We start from the raw sequence: 18,045 nt of genomic DNA on the forward strand, positions 1-18,045 counted from the left end.
ACTAAGCAGGAAATCCGGATTCGAATCCCAGTCCAGCACAAATTTTCATATGTCAGTGTTAGGTAGTAAATATATACCTAATAAGCTGATGTCAAGGAATCCACAGTCAAATGCATTAATTTCAAAAGTATCTCTTTTACTAATCACCCTATGTGGTGAAACTACTAGTTGCATTCTATTTAGGTGCAGGAGTCACCTTTCTTTACTTTAGTTGATTCTGTCATCAGTTTCAAAAATATTTTGTTTTCTGGATGGTATAAGATTTTAAAAAAATAAAGAAATGCACGTACTGTTTCTGCAGAAGTTTAACTCACAAAAAAGTCACCGTTAGGCTATTGTTACTTGCATGAACACAAAACATTTCAGATAATTGAATCCCATTTGTGAAATAAGATGTACACTATAAAACAAACCAACCATGGTAACTCTTCTCTTTAGGAGACACCAAGTATGTGAGGCAGTAACTGAAAATTTTGTTTCAAGATTCCAGCATGATTCAGAAAACATGAAAAGTGAAGCACATTTTTTAAACAATAAAAAATTTATTTATTCAAAGTGTAAGGCTTCCAGAACTAATCTCCCCCCCCCCCCCCCCAATATGTACATCTACAGCCTGAAAGACAAAACACAATATATTTCTTTCTTTTTATTCCTTTCTTTATCTGTCTATACACAATATGAATTTATGAATGTCGTTAACACACAAATCTACACAATACAGATGCATAAATGTATGCCATGCAGTTCTTGTTGCACTAATAATATTAAACGTTTGTTTTGTTTTGTTTTAGGGTGCAAAAAACAACTGGGTTCATACGCATCCAAGTCAAAATTATAGAACATGAGCACAGAGGGGAGTTAAACAACTATACATCAGTCCCAATGGACAGAATAGGAGACAGCTATAAACAGGCAGGGGCAGGGAAAAAAAAAAACATACAGAAATAGAGGTCCAAAACTAAAAATTAAACGGCCTTCGCCATATTGCTTCGACGGATAAAAAGTAAAACACGGTCAATAGCCTGTGCGCCATTCGCTAAAACAGCTGATAAATCCGACGGCAAACCCAAGATGGAAAATAAATTGTTAAAAAAAGGGCACTCCAGCAGGAAGTGGCGGACAGTGCCACTTAGCAAATGATGATGACTAAAAAGGCAGTGCCCAATATGCAGCCGAGTTAAAATAATCTCCTCCCGATGGGAGGATTGAGAGGAGGTCGTCCAAGGCACTGGGAGAGGCTTAATAAGCCAAAGCTTATTCCCGTGAAGGGAGGACCATTCGTGATGCCAAAGGGACACCACCTCCTGACAGATGGCAATGCAGAGATCATCGGAGGGAATACAGGTACTCACGGGCTGAGGTACGATGACTGCAGCCTTGGCAGCAGCATCAGCAGCCTCGTTTCCTGGCAGACCAACATGACCAGGGACCCAAAGAAACATGACACTGGCTCCACGATGAGTGAGTGCGTGACAGTTTTCCTGGACCCGCTGCACTAAGGGATGAGCAGTGAACAGCACACATAGACTTTGGAAAGCACTGAGTGAGTCTGAGCAGAGGACACAATTGGAAAGCCTGTGTCGCCAGATGTACACCGTGGCCTGATAAAAGGTGAAGAACTCGGCTGTAAATACTGAGGAGTGTGCCGGAAGCTGATATCGAAAGACACAGGTGCCAATGACAAAAGCACACCCAACCCCACAGTCAGTGCGAGAGCCATCAGTGTAGGCACAGGTACTACGCCAAGTCCCATGCCAAGGTCATGAAACTGGACACTGTAGACTGAGGCTGGAGTAGTGTCCTTAGGAAGCAAATGAAGGCCAAGGTGGTAGGACAGTGGCAGTTCAGCAGCTTCAGCGTACAGACTCTCAACTGGGCTGGTGTAAAAGGCACCCGTGGCCCCACAGATTCCATGATGGTGGATAGTGTTCAGACGGCGTAAGAGGGATGGCGTGCAGATGCATAAACAAAGCACCCATAGCAGAGTTTCGAATGGACCAGTACAAATGGAGGAGGGCGGTTCAATCGGCACCCCACGAAGTACCATTGAGGACGCGTAGGAGATTGAGGGACCGCACACAACGGGCTGCCAGGTAAGACACATGGGAGGACTAAGAGAGTTTCCTATCGAGCATGAGCCCCAGGAATTTAGTAGTTTCAATGAATGGAAGGTGGAAGAAACCATTTGTGCCGCCAGAAATTCACACAGACAGTTTTGTCAGGGGAAAAGCGAAAGGCACTGTCGATGCTCCAGGAGTAAAGATGATTAAGACAGAGCTGAAGACACTGCTCAGTGAGACAAGACCATGGAGAGCTGCAATAGATGGAAAAATTGTCAACAAAAAGGGAGTCTGATATGCCCAGAGGGAGACAGGCTATGACAGGGTTAATGGCGATAGCAAAGAGGACGACACTCAGGACAGGACCCTGAGGCACACAGTTTTCCTGGATAAAGGTGTCTGACAAGGCAGAACCCACACGCACCTTGAAAACTCGAATCTAGTAAAAATGTCTGAAGGGAACAGGGCAGGCGGCCACGGAAGCCCCACGTGTAAAGAGTATGGAGGATACCAGTTCTCCAGCAGGTGTCGTAGGCCTTCGGCAAATCGAAAAACACAGCCACAGTCTGTGATTTCCACAGAAAGCCTTTCATGACATGGATGGACAAAGTAACAAGATGATCAACTGCAAAAAGTCAAGCTCAAAATCCACACCATGCATTCATCAGTAAATTGTGAGACTTGAGCCACCATACCAGCTGGGCATGAATCATACGTTCCATCACCTTGCAAATGCAACTGGTAAGAGAGATGGGGCAGTAGCTAGAAGTAAGTCCTTGCCAGACTTAGGTATGGGTCTGATGGTGGCTTCACGCCAGCATCCGGAAAATGTGCTCTCTGCCCATATGCGATTGTATGTGTTTAGCACAAAGTGCTTGCCTGCAAGAGAAAGGTGCTGATGGTGTCCGGCCCTGGGGCAGAGGATCGGGATGAACTGAGAGGATGATCGAGCTTCCTCCTAGTAAAAGTGGCATTGTAGCACTGAGCCTCCCCTGCTCGTTTCCGATGGAGGAAGGCAGGGTGATAGTGCCAAGAGCTCAAAACTTTCGCAAAATGGTGGCCCAAGGTGTTGGAGATAGCAATAGGGTCCACGATAACATCATCTGCTATTATCAGGCAGGAAGTTGGGGAATGGATCTTGGTCCCAGAGAGCCGTCGGAGGTTGGCCCACATGACAGAGGACGGTGTGGGACTGTTAAAAGAACTACTGATGGAAAGCCATCTAGCTCGTTTGCTTTCCCGAAGAACACGACAGCACTTTGCATACATCTGTTTATAATGAATGCAGTTTGCTATCATAGGATGACGGTTGAAAGCGCGGAGAGCACGTCTCGATGCGTAAATTGCATTGCGGCATGCCTCAGTCCACCAAGGGAATGGAAAACAATGTGGTAAAGAGGAAGAGCGAGGAATGGAATGTTCTGCAAAAGTAAGGATAATGCTGATGAGATAGTCCACCTGGTCATCACAACTGGGGCAATCTTGTTATGTGAAGGTCACCAGGAAGGAGTAAAGCTGCTAGTCAGCCTTAAAGCTGCCAGTCAGCCTTAGTAAGCTGCCATTTGGGTGTGCATGCAGGATGGGGTAGGGGGCAGCAAACGGAGAGCACACAGGAAATGGTCGCTCAAGTAGGTGTCACAAAGAATGGACCATTCAAGGCGATGTGCAAGTTGGGCAGTGCAAAAGGTCCAAATGGGAAAAGGTGTGTGAGGAGTCGAAAAGGAAAGTGGATACTTCAGCGTAAAGGCAGAAGAGGTTAAGTTGATTAAGAAGGTCAGCCAAGAGGGCACCTCTCTGACAGGTCCTGGGCAAACCACAGAGGGGATGATGCTCATTAAAGTCACCGAGTAGCAAAAATGGGGGAGGTAGCTGCCCAATAAGCTGAAGAAAGTCTGCCCTGGTGACATCAAAGGATGGAGGTACATAAATGGTACTGAGGGAGAAAGTCAGGCACGGAAGGAAAAGACGAACTGCAACAGCTTGAAGATGGGTAGTCAGGAAGATGGGTTGACTATGAATGTCATCCCGAACGAGCAGCATGACACCCCCATGAGATGGAATGCTGACCTCAGGGGGAAGGTCAAAATGAACCGGTAAGTAATGTGAAAACTCAAAGCTGTCGTGAGGGTGCAATTTCATTTCCTGAAGGCAAAGTACGAGGGGATGCTGTGATGCTAAAAGCAGCCATAAATCCACATTGTGGGACAGAAGGCCGTGAACATTCCATTGGAGGACAGTCATGAGGAGGAAGAAATGGAGGGGTGTCAACTCGGGGGCCGCCGAGTGACAGCTGGTGTAGAGTCACTACTACAGGGCACAGGAGCCGGAGGATCCTGCTCCATGGGGCCCACACAATCATCGGCTTGCTTGTGTGATCGGTCTGTAAAGTTCAGCACTGAAAAACGGTTGGTGGTGCGCACCGGCGAGACAGAGACCAGCAGGGCTAAGATACCACATGGTGACACTGTCAAACAGGATCTTTGAGTTGGTGAAGGTGAAGACTGTTTGCCTTTAACAGACTACTTCGAGCCTTTCCTAGCAGAGGGAGACTCGGGCGCTGTTTGGCTGGAGGGATGGAGGAAGTCTTCACGGGAGTGCTCCTCCTGTCCTATCCTGTCTACTGGTTGTGTAGTTGGTGGCTTCGCCCCTTGAGGTGAGAGTTTGATGGTTTGTTGCACAGCTGGACAGGGGGATGGTGATGCTACATTGACACTGGGCGATTTCACAACCTCAGAGCCAAATTTGAGGTCACATGTCTGCGTGGCCATGTCCTTTATGGAGCTAGGGGTAACAAGAACAGGTAGGTGCCAGACGGGAGAACACAGGGTTTGCAACTAGCCAGTAACTTGTGAGCTACTGGGTAAGGCACTTTTTCACTTTTTCCTTTACCCGAATCTCTTGGACAGCCTGCTCATCTAGACACATGGGACAATCCCGAGAGGAGGTGGCATGGCCGCCATTGCAGTTGATACAGTTGGGGGGAGGAGGCGGACAATCACTCTCATGTGCATCCTTGTAACAGGTTATACATTTTTGGCTGGGTGTCGACAAGATGTTAAGTTATGTAAGTGTGGTTGCAACGATGACACTGATAGCAGCGCATCGAGTTCGGAATGTACGGCCAAACTGTGATAATTTCATAGCCTGCTTTGAGCTTGGACGGCAGCACCACCCTATGAAAGGTGAGGAAAAGAGTGCGGGTGGGCACTAAGGAGGAATCCACCTTTTTCATTACACGATGGATGGCAATGAACCCTGATCAGAGAGGTAAGATTGTATTTCGGCCTCAGATAGACTGTCAAGCAGCCTGGTGTAAATTACACCACAGGAAGAATTCAGAGTTCTGTGGGCCTCAACACGAACAGGGTAGCCGTGGAAAAGCGAGGCAGCAAGCAGTAGTTGTGTTTGAGAATCAGAATCTGTCTCCAAAAGCAAAGTGCCATTCCATAAATGAGAGCAGGATTTCACAGGAATGAGAGCAGGATTTTACAGGGCCAGCAATTGCATCAACACCTTTCTTAATAATAATTAGCGGACTGACTGTGGGGAAGGACTGACCATCTACAGTACATGAGACCACAAGGAACTGTAGGGCAGTGGGAAGGGTCTTCGAATCAATAGCCTCATTATGTTTATGTTTTGTAGACCTTGAGTGGGAAGATGACTGACTCATCGCAAGGAAATCCCCCATAATTGCCAGCATCTCCGATGGCGTGCTCCTTCCAACTGGGGGCCCCTTTACAAGGGGGTGCATCCGCCTTAGGCAACTGTTCACACTTCAGTTTACACTTCCCAAACACCTGACAGAGGGGCCAATCGGCAATTTGGGAATGTTACAGCTCAGGCAATCACCTCTCCCTGGGCCTGGCCTGTACCAGAGGGTACACGCAAACCCTACCTGTCAACTCACAGCTGGGAATTACGCGTTACCCAGTCACCTGTTACGTATCAGACGTGTGTGTCGGCCTTCAGAAGTGCACAGGGAGGAAGAAGAAAAAAGAGGATCCTCAAACACCGAAGCAGAGGAACAGGAGGAGAAGGGAAACAAAGAAAGAAAAAGGGAGCGAAAAACAAAGGTGAGAGCATTCGCACATCAGCGACAGAATGCAGAACATTCCCAATAATATCCCAGACAAGTTCCCCAAGGGAGGTGAAAAAGAAGAGCAAGAGGAGAGACATGCAGCATGGAAGGGAAAAAATGCTGCAAAGGCTGGGGCCCCGTGGTAGCCAAGCACAAATCCACCAAAGAGTGGTGAGTTACATGGTGGGATATTAAATGTTGGTTACACCACAAAAAGTGTTACGTGATGCAGAAATGACCACTATATACCCAAAACTGGCAATCACCAGCAGCTAACTACTCACGAAACTCCGTACTTTATAATAATTTCCTTTTGGTGCTGCTTTTATTTTGTGTAGAAAGTATGAGGTCTTCACAAGAACAGCTGATAAGCTGCCTAAAAGTCGCACATAACAACAGCAAACGACCACATTCTTTAGTTGCCAAGGCCTTGGCAACCAAGGGAATATGGTCATGTGGGTGTGAGTTGCATGACAGTGTTGTGCCTATATGCAACTCAGCACCTCTGCTATATGGTGTATAGTAGCTATCCTTTTCATAATACTGTTATTGTACAAAGTAATGCTGTTAACTGCGAAACACTGATAAAACACTTTGTAAAGAAATAAGCCAAGGCACCCTGATACATCTGAAAGAAACTGAATGCCTTCCCTCTAATTTCATGATGTTTTAATTTATTTCACAATATACTACAGTCACCATATTCAAAACCCTTCATATCATAACAGAATATACTCAATTGTTGCCGTGTTTTATCAATACCTTCTTGTATGAGAAATAGTGTCTGGTCAACTGAAGAGCCATGTCTACAATAGAAATGTGAATATGTCCAACCACTGTGATCACAGAAATAGACAATTCCTCCATTACAAATGGTCTTTTTATTTTTTTTATGCAGAAGACAATGCTGTGTGCCTGTGGGTAACAAGTACATTTTTTCTGAAGAAGTTTATCTGGGAAAACACTGATGAAAAATTATGCCACACAAATAACTTAAGTATACCGCTAACATGGGCTGATCAAATACATTGCTCAAAAATAATTAGGGAAAAACTGTATCAGCATCCAGTACATAAACTCTTATTTTGATACAGACAGTACCTGTGGTCTTACTGCATAGCAAGAGAAGTGCACTTTCAATGTATGCAACAAATAAAGTAATTCACCATCTATTGGCTGTTTTATGCATTACAGTATCATGGACCCCTCAAAAGGAACTATGTACTGGTGTCCCTTTGTTCTCTAATGAGGTACACAGGAGACAGTTGTCATTTGTATAGTCACTGTGCAATGCGGCATCTTAACGCAGTACAAGTTGCAGGGCAGTCTGATCCACGAAGGATGGACTATCCATTGTGTTGCTCCAGATGCCATCATCTCTCCACCTGTCATCCATAGGTTGCTAACACGCTAAGGAAAACAAGTCAGTACACAAGGTGAGTTGGATAACGTTGCTGATGTATTACAACCACTTGTGAAGACCCATATCTGGCCATCTGTGCATTGCAGCACCATACGGTTACCATCAGAACACTGCAAGATGATCTACGAAAGGCCACTGGAGCTGCTGCGTCCAACCAGACTGTACAAAACAGGTTATGAGAAAGGACCTTATGATCCATACATCATGTCTGAGTGTCTCCCTTGACATGGCAACAACCTGCAGTTTGCATTCAGTTCTGTCATTCACACATCAAGTGGCAACTTTGTCACTGGTGAAACGTGTTATTCACAGACATTCCAGATTTCCTCTGATGCAACGTGATGGCCATGTACGTGTGTGAAGCAACCTTGGCGAGTGTTACATGTCAAACGGTGTCCAGGAAATTGCCAGATTCAGCCAAGGTTGTGTGATGGTGAGAGGAGGCATCAGTGTTGGCAGCCATATGGATCTTGTTGTTGCCCATAATCGCCTTACTGTCCAGCAGTACACTGAACATATCCTGCTGGACAATGTTGTGGCTGTTGCATATGGTAGTGGCCCTGAATTTCTTCTCCTCCACAATAATGCCAGGGCCCATGTTACGCACATTGCCAGCGATGTCTTGCAAAATCTGGACATTGAAGTAATGGCAGGCCAGCAGTGAGTTCTGATCTAAACCTCATCAAGCATGTGTGGGACATGCTTGACAGAGACATGTTCATGGTTGTCCTATTCCACAACAGACTCTTCAAAAACTCTCAAGGCTCTCATTGAAGAATGGAAATAGATAACACAGGGTGACCTCTGTAGACTTGCACAGAGCATGTCAGGTACCAGCCAGGCATTGATAAAAACACAGATCAAAACGAAAATTTCTGTTCCGACACTGATAATGTTGAGTGTTTATGGAAAAAGTTCAAGGCAATCGTAAAATGCATTTTAGACAGGTACGTGCCGAGTAAAACTGTGAGGGACGGGAACAACCCACCGTGGTACAACAACAAAGTTAGGAAACTACTGCGAAAGCAAAGAGAGCTTCACTGCAAGTTTAAACGCAGCCAAAACCTCTCAGACAAACAGAAGCTAAACGATGTCAAAGTTAGCGTAAGGAGGGCTATGCGTGAAGCGTTCAGTGAATTCGAAAGTAAAATTCTATGTACCGACTTGACAGAAAATCCTAGGAAGTTCTGGTCTTACGTTAAATCAGTAAGTGGCTCGAAACAGCATATCCAGACACTCCGGGATGATGATGGCATTGAAACAGAGGATGACACGCGTAAAGCTGAAATACTAAACACCTTTTTCCAAAGCTGTTTCACAGAGGAAGACCGCACTGCAGTTCCTTCTCTAAATCCTCGCACAAACGAAAAAATGGCTGACATCGAAATAAGTGTCCAAGGAATAGAAAAGCAACTGGAATCACTCAACAGAGGAAAGTCCACTGGACCTGACGGGATACCAATTCGATTCTACACAGAGTACGCGAAAGAACTTGCCCCCCTTCTGACAGCCATGTACCGCAAGTCTCTAGAGGAACGGAAGGTTCCAAATGATTGGAAAAGAGCACAGGTAGTCCCAGTCTTCAAGAAGGGTCGTCGAGCAGATGCGCAAAACTATAGACCTATATCTCTGACGTCGATCTGTTGTAGAATTTTAGAACATGTTTTTTGCTTGAGTATCATGTCGTTTTTGGAATCCCAGAATCTACTATGTAGGAATCAACATGGATTCCGGAAACAGCGATCGTGTGAGACCCGACTCGCTTTATTTGTTCATGAAACCCAGAAAATATTAGATACAGGCTCCCAGGTAGATGCTATTTTTCTTGACTTCCAGAAGGCGTTCGATACAGTTCCGCACTGTCGCCTGATAAACAAAGTAAAATCCTACGGAATATCAGACCAGCTGTGTGGCTGGATTGAAGAGTTTTTAGCAAACAGAACACAGCATGTTGTTATCAATGGAGAGACGTCTACAGACGTTAAAGTAACCTCTGGCGTGCCACAGGGAAGTGTTATGGGACCATTGCTTTTCACAATATATATAAATGACCTAGTAGATAGTGTCGGAAGTTCCATGCAGCTTTCCGCGGATGATGCTGTAGTATACAGAGAAGTTGCAGCATTAGAAAATTGTAGCGAAATGCAGGAAGATCTGCAGCGGATAGGCACTTGGTGCAGGGAGTGGCAACTGACCCTTAACATAGACAAATGTAATGTATTGCGAATACATAGAAATAAGGATCCTTTATTCTATGATTATATGATAGCGGAACAAACACTGGTAGCAGTTACTTCTGTAAAATATCTGGGAGTATGCGTGCGGAACGATTTGAAGTGGAAAGATCATATAAAATTAATTGTTGGTAAGGCGGGTACCAGGTTGAGATTCATTGGGAGAGTGCTTAGAAAATGTAGTCCATCAACAAAGGAGGTGGCTTACAAAACACTCGTTCGACCTATACTTGAGTATTGCTCATCAGTGTGGGATCCTTACCAGATCGGGTTGACGGAGGAGAGAGAGAAGATCCAAAGAAGAGCGGCGCGTTTCGTCACAGGGTTATTTGGTAACCGTGATCGCGTTACGGAGATGTTTAATAAACTCAAGTGGCAGACTCTGCAAGAGAGGCGCTCTGCATCGCGGTGTAGCTTGCTCGCCAGGTTTCGAGAGGGTGCGTTTCTGGATGAGGTATCGAATATATTGCTTCCCCCTACTTATACCTCCCGAGGAGATCACGAACGTAAAATTAGAGAGATTAGAGCGCGCACAGAGGCTTTCAGACAGTCGTTCTTCCCGCGAACCATACGCTACTGGAACAGGAAAGGGAGGTAATGACAGTGGCACGTAAAGTGCCCTCCGCCACACACCGTTGGGTGGCTTGCGGAGTATAAATGTAGATGTAGATGCCCAAGGAAGGCATACATGTTATTGAAGCTCTCAGAGTCCAATGAAAATCATCAAGAATGAGGGGTGAAAGATTGTTTCCACTTTGTTTTTGTACACTTGTTGGACAGTTCAGTACTTGTTATGTAAGTGAACAAGGATGTAATAATGTTTTGTAGTGAACTTAATTTGTAAAAGGCAAAAGTATAACTTGGTAACACACCCAGTCGTCAATTATTCCTCAGCAGAGTATGGCAGACACCTAAAGTCACGTTTCCCTAATTCTCTTGAGCAGTATATGATCATAAGAATGTGAATTCTTACACTTCATACACTTGATTATTGCATCAATTTCCTTTATATTAATGTTAAATAGATCCATTAGCTCTTATTGTCTTGAAAAAGTGTTCTATAAGAAATCTATGTAACTGGAGTTGTGGAAGATGCTTTGATACAATCTACTCGCAATAGTCACTCGAGATTTTCCGTGTATAAAATGCCAACTTCATATGAAAAATAGTTTTGCTCATGTAGCTTTTTGAAAGAACTTCTGTTGTATGTGTTTTGTTCACATAAAACACCTAGCCAACCTTGGATGATTTAGCATCAATGGAAACTGAACCAAAGTTTCTGAAGGTTCATGACAAAGCTGCTTTCTCATTTTCAACAGTGAGAAAATTGGCAGTTGAATTTAATTAAGGTCCCATTTTATTTTAAAGAAGTAATTCACAAAGGTGCATCTTATGGTAGTGGATCATCACCAATTAAAGTTGTATAAAACTCAACAGCTATCTGGAAGATAAAGTACTTGAGGGTCAAGTACCAGACAGTGAACAAAATGGGTCTCACACTTGTTGAATGTCAACCAAACTCAAATCCAAAAATGAATCTCTCATAAATTTTCAGAGCATCTTAAAAAGAAGCCAGCTGATTTTGTAATCTGAACTGTAACCAGGTGTGAGACAGGTGTCCAATACTTCATGCCACGAATGAATAGCAATGAAAGCTGTCAGTCAAAGTAGACAGTTGAGCCAGCTTATGAAGTGCTTTCTTACATACCTGAGTACCTCTGTAACTATGAAGTCTTTACCAAATGCCATATGGTTCTTCATTCAAATTATTCTTCTCCTGATTTCATCCTTATTAGGTAGTTCTGAATCAATTATCTTCTTTATGGAACTGTTGTAATCAATGGAAATAATTTGCTAATTGTTGGTAATTTTGTCCACTGCTATTGAGACTTATCTTATGTCCATAAATAACAGAGGCAATGGGTAACATTTGAGTAATGTTTAGACATTTGAGGTAACTACATGTGCTGAATTTGTGAACTTCGCTTTTTTCTTTACTTATGAGTACCAAAGTTTATTCAGTTATCACCTATATTTTTGGATGCTGATTTTGTTTGTACTGTCAATGAGTTGAGGTCCATCCATTCTAAGCTTCAGTTTTTCTCTGTAATCCTTCCTGACAGACTTCATCCCATCACAATTCATTTTTTCATACTTGATGTTTGTTATGCTGCTTCTTGTATCAGTATTGTTGTGGCTGCTGATCAGTGCACCTGTTTTTGTATTCGTTTGAGGCTTATTGGTTGAATAATAAACCGTATATTCCATATTTCAGGGTTTCCTTCCTATCAATTTTCTTCCTACTCACTGATGGATGCTTCTTTTTATTTCATGTCTAGTAGTGGTCACATTCAAAGTTGGTCTCATATATCATGTATCTCCCTGGAATTATTGTAGCCATTGAGGGCATTAATAATCTGGAATCCACATAATGAATTCTTTGCTAATGTCCACAGGGTGAACCTTAACTCCAGTATAACATTTATCAGAGCATTCATGAGTATTTCCTGATTACTTTGGAACAAGGGACTCATTGTCTTCAGTGGCTCATTACAAAGTAATAGTACAATTATGTTTTTTTGTCTGTTACCTTTGTTTCTGTGAAAATATCTTAGAATGGTGAAAAAGCCTCTAATACACAATCACCAAAACAAAGAACACAAAACAGAGAGTAGTTCAATAACCTTCAGATATATGCAAAATTAGTGCACTGCATAGGGTGCATCCATGCATAGCGTTATTGAGCTGGCCTTCCATTGCACTCAATGAATCCAGACATAACATGTACAATGGACAACTCACCATCAGTAAACCTATCACAGCGCTGTGTTACACTGTTAGCATACAAATAAACTTTCAAAACAAACAAACCTGAGACTGAATCATGAGTACTGAGGACAAAGAGAAAAAGAGTGTGCATTACTATTGTCGAAAGCAAGTTCTGCAAGTGGATAAAAGAAGTTTGTTTCCAAACAAGTTGACATTTGGCTGTTGTGCAGAAATTTTCAGTTCAAAAGAGATAAAAAGATAAGTGGGGGTAAGAAATCAAACAAAATGCAACTACTCTATAACGAGCTACTGAAAACCATGGGTCCCTTGTATCAAATTACTCAGGAAATATCCCTGGAAAACATCAAAAATTTTGACAGCGGAATTTGTATTCATCCTGTTATTTTTTTAACATGGTTATCACAATGGTCAGTTTCAACTTCTCACAACTTTCTACCTCAGAATATTTATGTTTGTCCTAAAGTGCATAAACAATCTTGTTGATTTTCATAACGACAGCAATAACAATAGCAACTAAAACTAAGTGGCATACAATACTGAATGTTTCAGTTCATTCAATCATAAGCTACTTCTCAGTGTTTTAGTGTTCTTTACTTTTGTTAAAGATATGGTAAAGAAAAGGGTTTTTTGATGAGAAGCATTTTCTCCCTTCTGTAAGGACAGCCATTGTGTATTCAACCAGGGCTTCAAAACGACGGAGAGGCTTCGTCCCGCCGTAGCCCTCAGTGGTTCACAACCCCACAACAGGCTACAGCAGTCCTCCCACCCCACTGCTGCCCCACACTGAACCCAGGGTGGTTATTGTGCAGTTCAGAACCCAGTGGACTCCCCCTCCCTGGGAATGTCTCATACCATATGAGTGTAACCTCAACTGTTTGTGTGGTAGTGTAATTACTGTGTTCATGAGGGACAGCCATACTCTAATCTGCGTCACTCAAAAGTGATTTTATGTAGTAAATTTCTGTTTCCCTAAAGTGATTCATAAAAATATACATTTTTTTTCCTAAGCAGATGACAAATGCATGCTGTTTTGGAAATAGTCATCAGATTCAAAATAGCAACAATGAGTTTTACCATAGCTACATATATTTTAACGTACTTGTACTGTGACATTTAATTCTCTGTGGTCTTCTAGCAATGTTTTCACCCCAGAACTGCTCTGAACTGCAGCCAAATACACTCAGAACACAGCTCAATCATTGAAGTAACATTATCATAGTTGGAGGAATGATGTACTGCAAGTACTCCCAAAAGTTATAAGTAACAACTGCTAATAATACCTAAAGCCTTACTCTCCCATTTGCTGTATCAGATGTTGAGCCATCATCTAGTGAAAAATTCTACACAGTTTTTCTTTTCTTTTTTGAATAATATATTATTTAGTTCACATTACACTGCATATGCTTATTTCCATAACCAGTGCCTGATTTATCAACAATACAAATCCTACAGCTGACTCATTTGCTGTACAGCTAATTCTGAAAATGTGAGACACATGCAAGATATATAAACGAAGCGCTGGCAGGTCGATAGACACACAAACTAACACAAACATACACACAAAATTCTAGCTTTCACAACCCACGGTTGCTTCGTCAGGAAAGATGGAAGGAGAGGGAAAGACGAAAGGATGTGGGTTTTAAGGGAGAGGGTAAGGAGTCATTCCAATCCCGGGAGCGGAAAGACTTACCTTAGGGGGGAAAAAAGGACGGGTATACACTCGCGCACACACACACATATACAGACACAAGCAGACATATACACACATATGTGTGTGCGAGTGTATACCCATCCTTTTTTCCCCCTAAGGTAAGTCTTTCCGCTCCCGGGATTGGAATGACTCCTTACCCCCCCCCCCTCCTTAAAAGCCAAATCCTTTCGTCTTTCCCTCTCCTTCCCTCTTTCCTGACGAGGCAACCGTTGGTTGCAAAAGCTAGAATTTTGTGTGTATGTTTGTGTTTGTTTGTGTGTCTATCGACGTGCCAGCGCTTTCGTTTGGTAAGTCACATCATCTTTGTTTTTAGATATATTTTTTCCCACGTGGAAGTTTCCATATATAGAACGAAAGTGCTGGCAGGTCGATAGACACACAAACAAACACAAACACACACACAAAATTCAAGCTTTCGCAACAAACTGTTGCCTCATCAGGAAAGAGGGGAAGGAGAGGGAAAGACGAAAGGATGTGGGTTTTAAGGGAGAGGGTAAGGAGTCATTCCAATCCCGGGAGCGGAAAGACTTACCTTAGGGGGGAAAAAGGACAGGTATACACTCGCACACACACACATATCCATCCATACATATACAGACACAAGCAGACATATTTAAAGACAAGGGGTTTGGGCAGAGATGTCAGTCGAGGCGGAAGTGAAGAGGCAAAGATGATGTTGAATGACAGGTGAGGTATGAGTGGCGGCAACTTGAAATTAGCGGAGATTGAGGCCTGGTTGGTAACTGGAAGAGAGGATATATTGAAGAGCAAGTTCCCATCTCCGGAGTTCGGATAGGTTGGTGTTGGTGGGAAGTATCCAGATAACCCAGACGGTGTAACACTGTGCCAAGATGTGCTGGCCGTGCACCAAGGCATGTTTAGCCACAGGGTGATCCTCATTACCAACAAACACTGTCTGCCTGTGTCCATTCATGCGAATGGACAGTTTGTTGCTGGTCATTCCCACATAGAATGCATCACAGTGTAGGCAGGTTAGTTGGTAAATCACGTGGGTGCTTTCACATGTGGCTCTGCCTTTGATCGTGTACACCTTCCGGGTTACAGGACTGGAGTAGGTGGTGGTGGGAGGGTGCATGGGACAGGTTTTACACCGGGGGTGGTTACAAGGATAGGAGCCAGAGGGTAGGGAAGGTGGTTTGGGGATTTCATAGGGATGAACTAACAGGTTACGAAGGTTAGGTGGACGGCGGAAAGACACTCTTGGTGGAGTGGGGAGGATTTCATGAAGGATGGATCTCATTTCAGGGCAGGATTTGAGGAAGTCGTATCCCTGCTGGAGAGCCACATTCAGAGTCTGGTCCAGTCCCGGAAAGTATCCTGTCACAAGTGGGGCACTTTTGTGGTTCTTCTGTGGGGGAACCCAGAATCCCAGAATGTCCTAAAAAGAGGGACATCTTACCCACAATCCTTGCCACCCATCCTAAAGTGGTGTTCATTGCCCACACAAACCCCACATCATCATAGTCCATCCCTATGCCACTCTCAATCCCAAGCTTTGGCCACAGGGATCATATCACTGTGAAAGACCCAAGTATAAGACCTGCCAAATCCACCCACCCAGCATTTCCTATTCCAGTCTTATCACAGATTTATTCTACCCCACCAGAGGCTTGGCCACCTGTGAAAGCAACCATGTCATATACCAGCTTTATGGCAAACATTGCCCAGCTTTTTATATTGGTGTGACTACAAGCCATCTGTCTACCATCTGGATCCTCCCCTCCACCACCAGCTTTTCTGAACCAAGCAGGTGGGACTTATCAGAAAATATTCTCCACTCCTGAAATCATCCTGGCCTCAACCGATGGTAATCTACTACCCCTACACTAGCCACCTAACATTTCCACCCCCCCCCCCACCCCCAATGTATCACCTCTTGCCTATTCAGTCCCATCATCCTCATTGGGCAATGCTCTCTGCCAATGCACACACTGGTCTTTTCCCCTTCTCTGCTCCTCTCCTTCCATTTATCCATTCCCTCGACCCATCTCTCCCCCTCCCTACAGCCTGCTGACACTGCACCTGACAGTCTCGTCCTGTCACCATCTAGTCCCTATACACTCTGCCAGGTTGCGCTGACTTCTGTCTCCCCCCCCCCCCCCCCAATCTGTACCTTGCTTGCTATCCCTTACCCTTGCAATCCCACACCCCACTCCAGATTGCTGCATCAGTTCAACATGGCACAGTTGCATTCTGGTCAGATGCACCAAAGATAGGTGCCTTGTGTGTGTGAGATGTGCTTTTTTGTGTGAATATGTGCATGTTTTCCTTTCTGAAGAAGGCTTTGGCCAGAAGCTCAAAGCGTACAAGTTTTTTCGTTTGCAGCTCAATGTGTCACCTTTATGACGAGTAGCAATGGGTCCTATTGACAATATTGTTGATATTTCAAACTGGACTTTCCACTGTTTAATCCAAGCATACAGTTTTCTTTCAGCAGTGACTTACTAATTATTATACATGAAACTTGTAATCAGTAAAAACAGAATGTAATAGATTTGAGCTCAATCATTACTTACCTATCCAGCATTCAAGACGGGCACATGGTTGTGTCTTTACTACGTCCGGTGGATCGACACCCACATTAAGGCAGAGCACAAGAGCCACACTCACAGTTTTCATCTGCAATCAATATTTTTATCCATCAAAGTATGTATTTATTAACTGCCACAGCTCTACTTTAAAGAAAAGTATTGAAAGACTCCTTAACCACTAACAAAAAATTTGCAAAAAGCATTTCAACTGCATTTTGAAAAAAGTAGTAGGTATTTAGTAAACAGACTTATAAGAAACGGTTCATCAAACCAAATGTTGCCACTATGGAGGTGTTATGAATGCAAGTTACAAGCTAAAGTCAAAGTTGTCCCACTCTCAGGGAAAGAGTATAGAGGTGTAGATGCAGAAATTCTGCATAGCTGTTCTAAATTATGCCATAGTGGATGTGGTTTATCATTGTCTTTCCACAACCTATTATGAAGTGTTGAGTGTGTCTGTGTTGTGTAGATAACTGTGATGAGTGCTTGTACAATCTACCACCTGTAGTTATGGATAAAAAGAAGGGAGAAGGTGAAACACGTTACCAGCAAGTAGCCTGCTACTTTCCAATAGCATCAAGAGGGGTATCTAACTTCTATCCCCTAATTGGTAATGTTTTGAGCACTATGTGCAGGGCCCTCCAACCAGTTCCGGATCTGGACAAACCAATGCCTCAGTAGGACAGAATTTGGCACGATATCCCTCAGAAGGATGTCCAACAACTTATAAATCAATGCCAAGCAGAATAACTGCTTGCACAAGGGCCACAGGTGGATCACTGTGTTACTGATTTGCTCAATTTGTGACGTTCTTTTTCTTGAATAAATCATCCAAATTTTCTGCAATTGTAATCATTTGTTTGTCTGTATATGTAGATCACACTTACTAATTCCTGGCCCATGCTAATAATTCCTTCATGGTGTGCCACTTTTTTTGTCTAAGAGTATATTCATTTATGTTCTGGGTCAATTGCCACTCCCTGCACCAAGTATCAATCTTCCACAATGTTCCTGCATTTTGCTACAATTTTATAGCATTATGACTTCTCTGCATACAACAGCATAATCTGTGAAAAGACTCACAGAATGTACAGTGTTCTCCACTACATCATTTTTACATATTGTGAAAAAAACTGATCCTTTAACACTCCTTTGGGATATGCCCAAAGTCACTTTTATGTCAGAAGATTTCCC

General features: G+C 43.5%; 1 protein-coding gene across 1 annotated transcript in view; it reads right to left on the reverse strand.

The window, feature by feature from the left end:
- Positions 1-18,045, reverse strand: part of LOC126235809 (regulatory-associated protein of mTOR) — a 316,754-nt gene that overhangs the window by 278,536 nt on the left and 20,173 nt on the right. Inside the window, exon 2 of the mRNA XM_049944648.1 lies at positions 16,837-16,939. Coding sequence (XP_049800605.1) covers positions 16,837-16,939 — 103 coding nt within the window. The remainder of the gene's footprint in view (positions 1-16,836; positions 16,940-18,045) is intronic.

The sequence above is a fragment of the Schistocerca nitens genome, chromosome 2 (genome assembly GCF_023898315.1).
Source record: "Schistocerca nitens isolate TAMUIC-IGC-003100 chromosome 2, iqSchNite1.1, whole genome shotgun sequence".
Classification (NCBI taxonomy): domain Eukaryota; kingdom Metazoa; phylum Arthropoda; class Insecta; order Orthoptera; family Acrididae; genus Schistocerca; species Schistocerca nitens.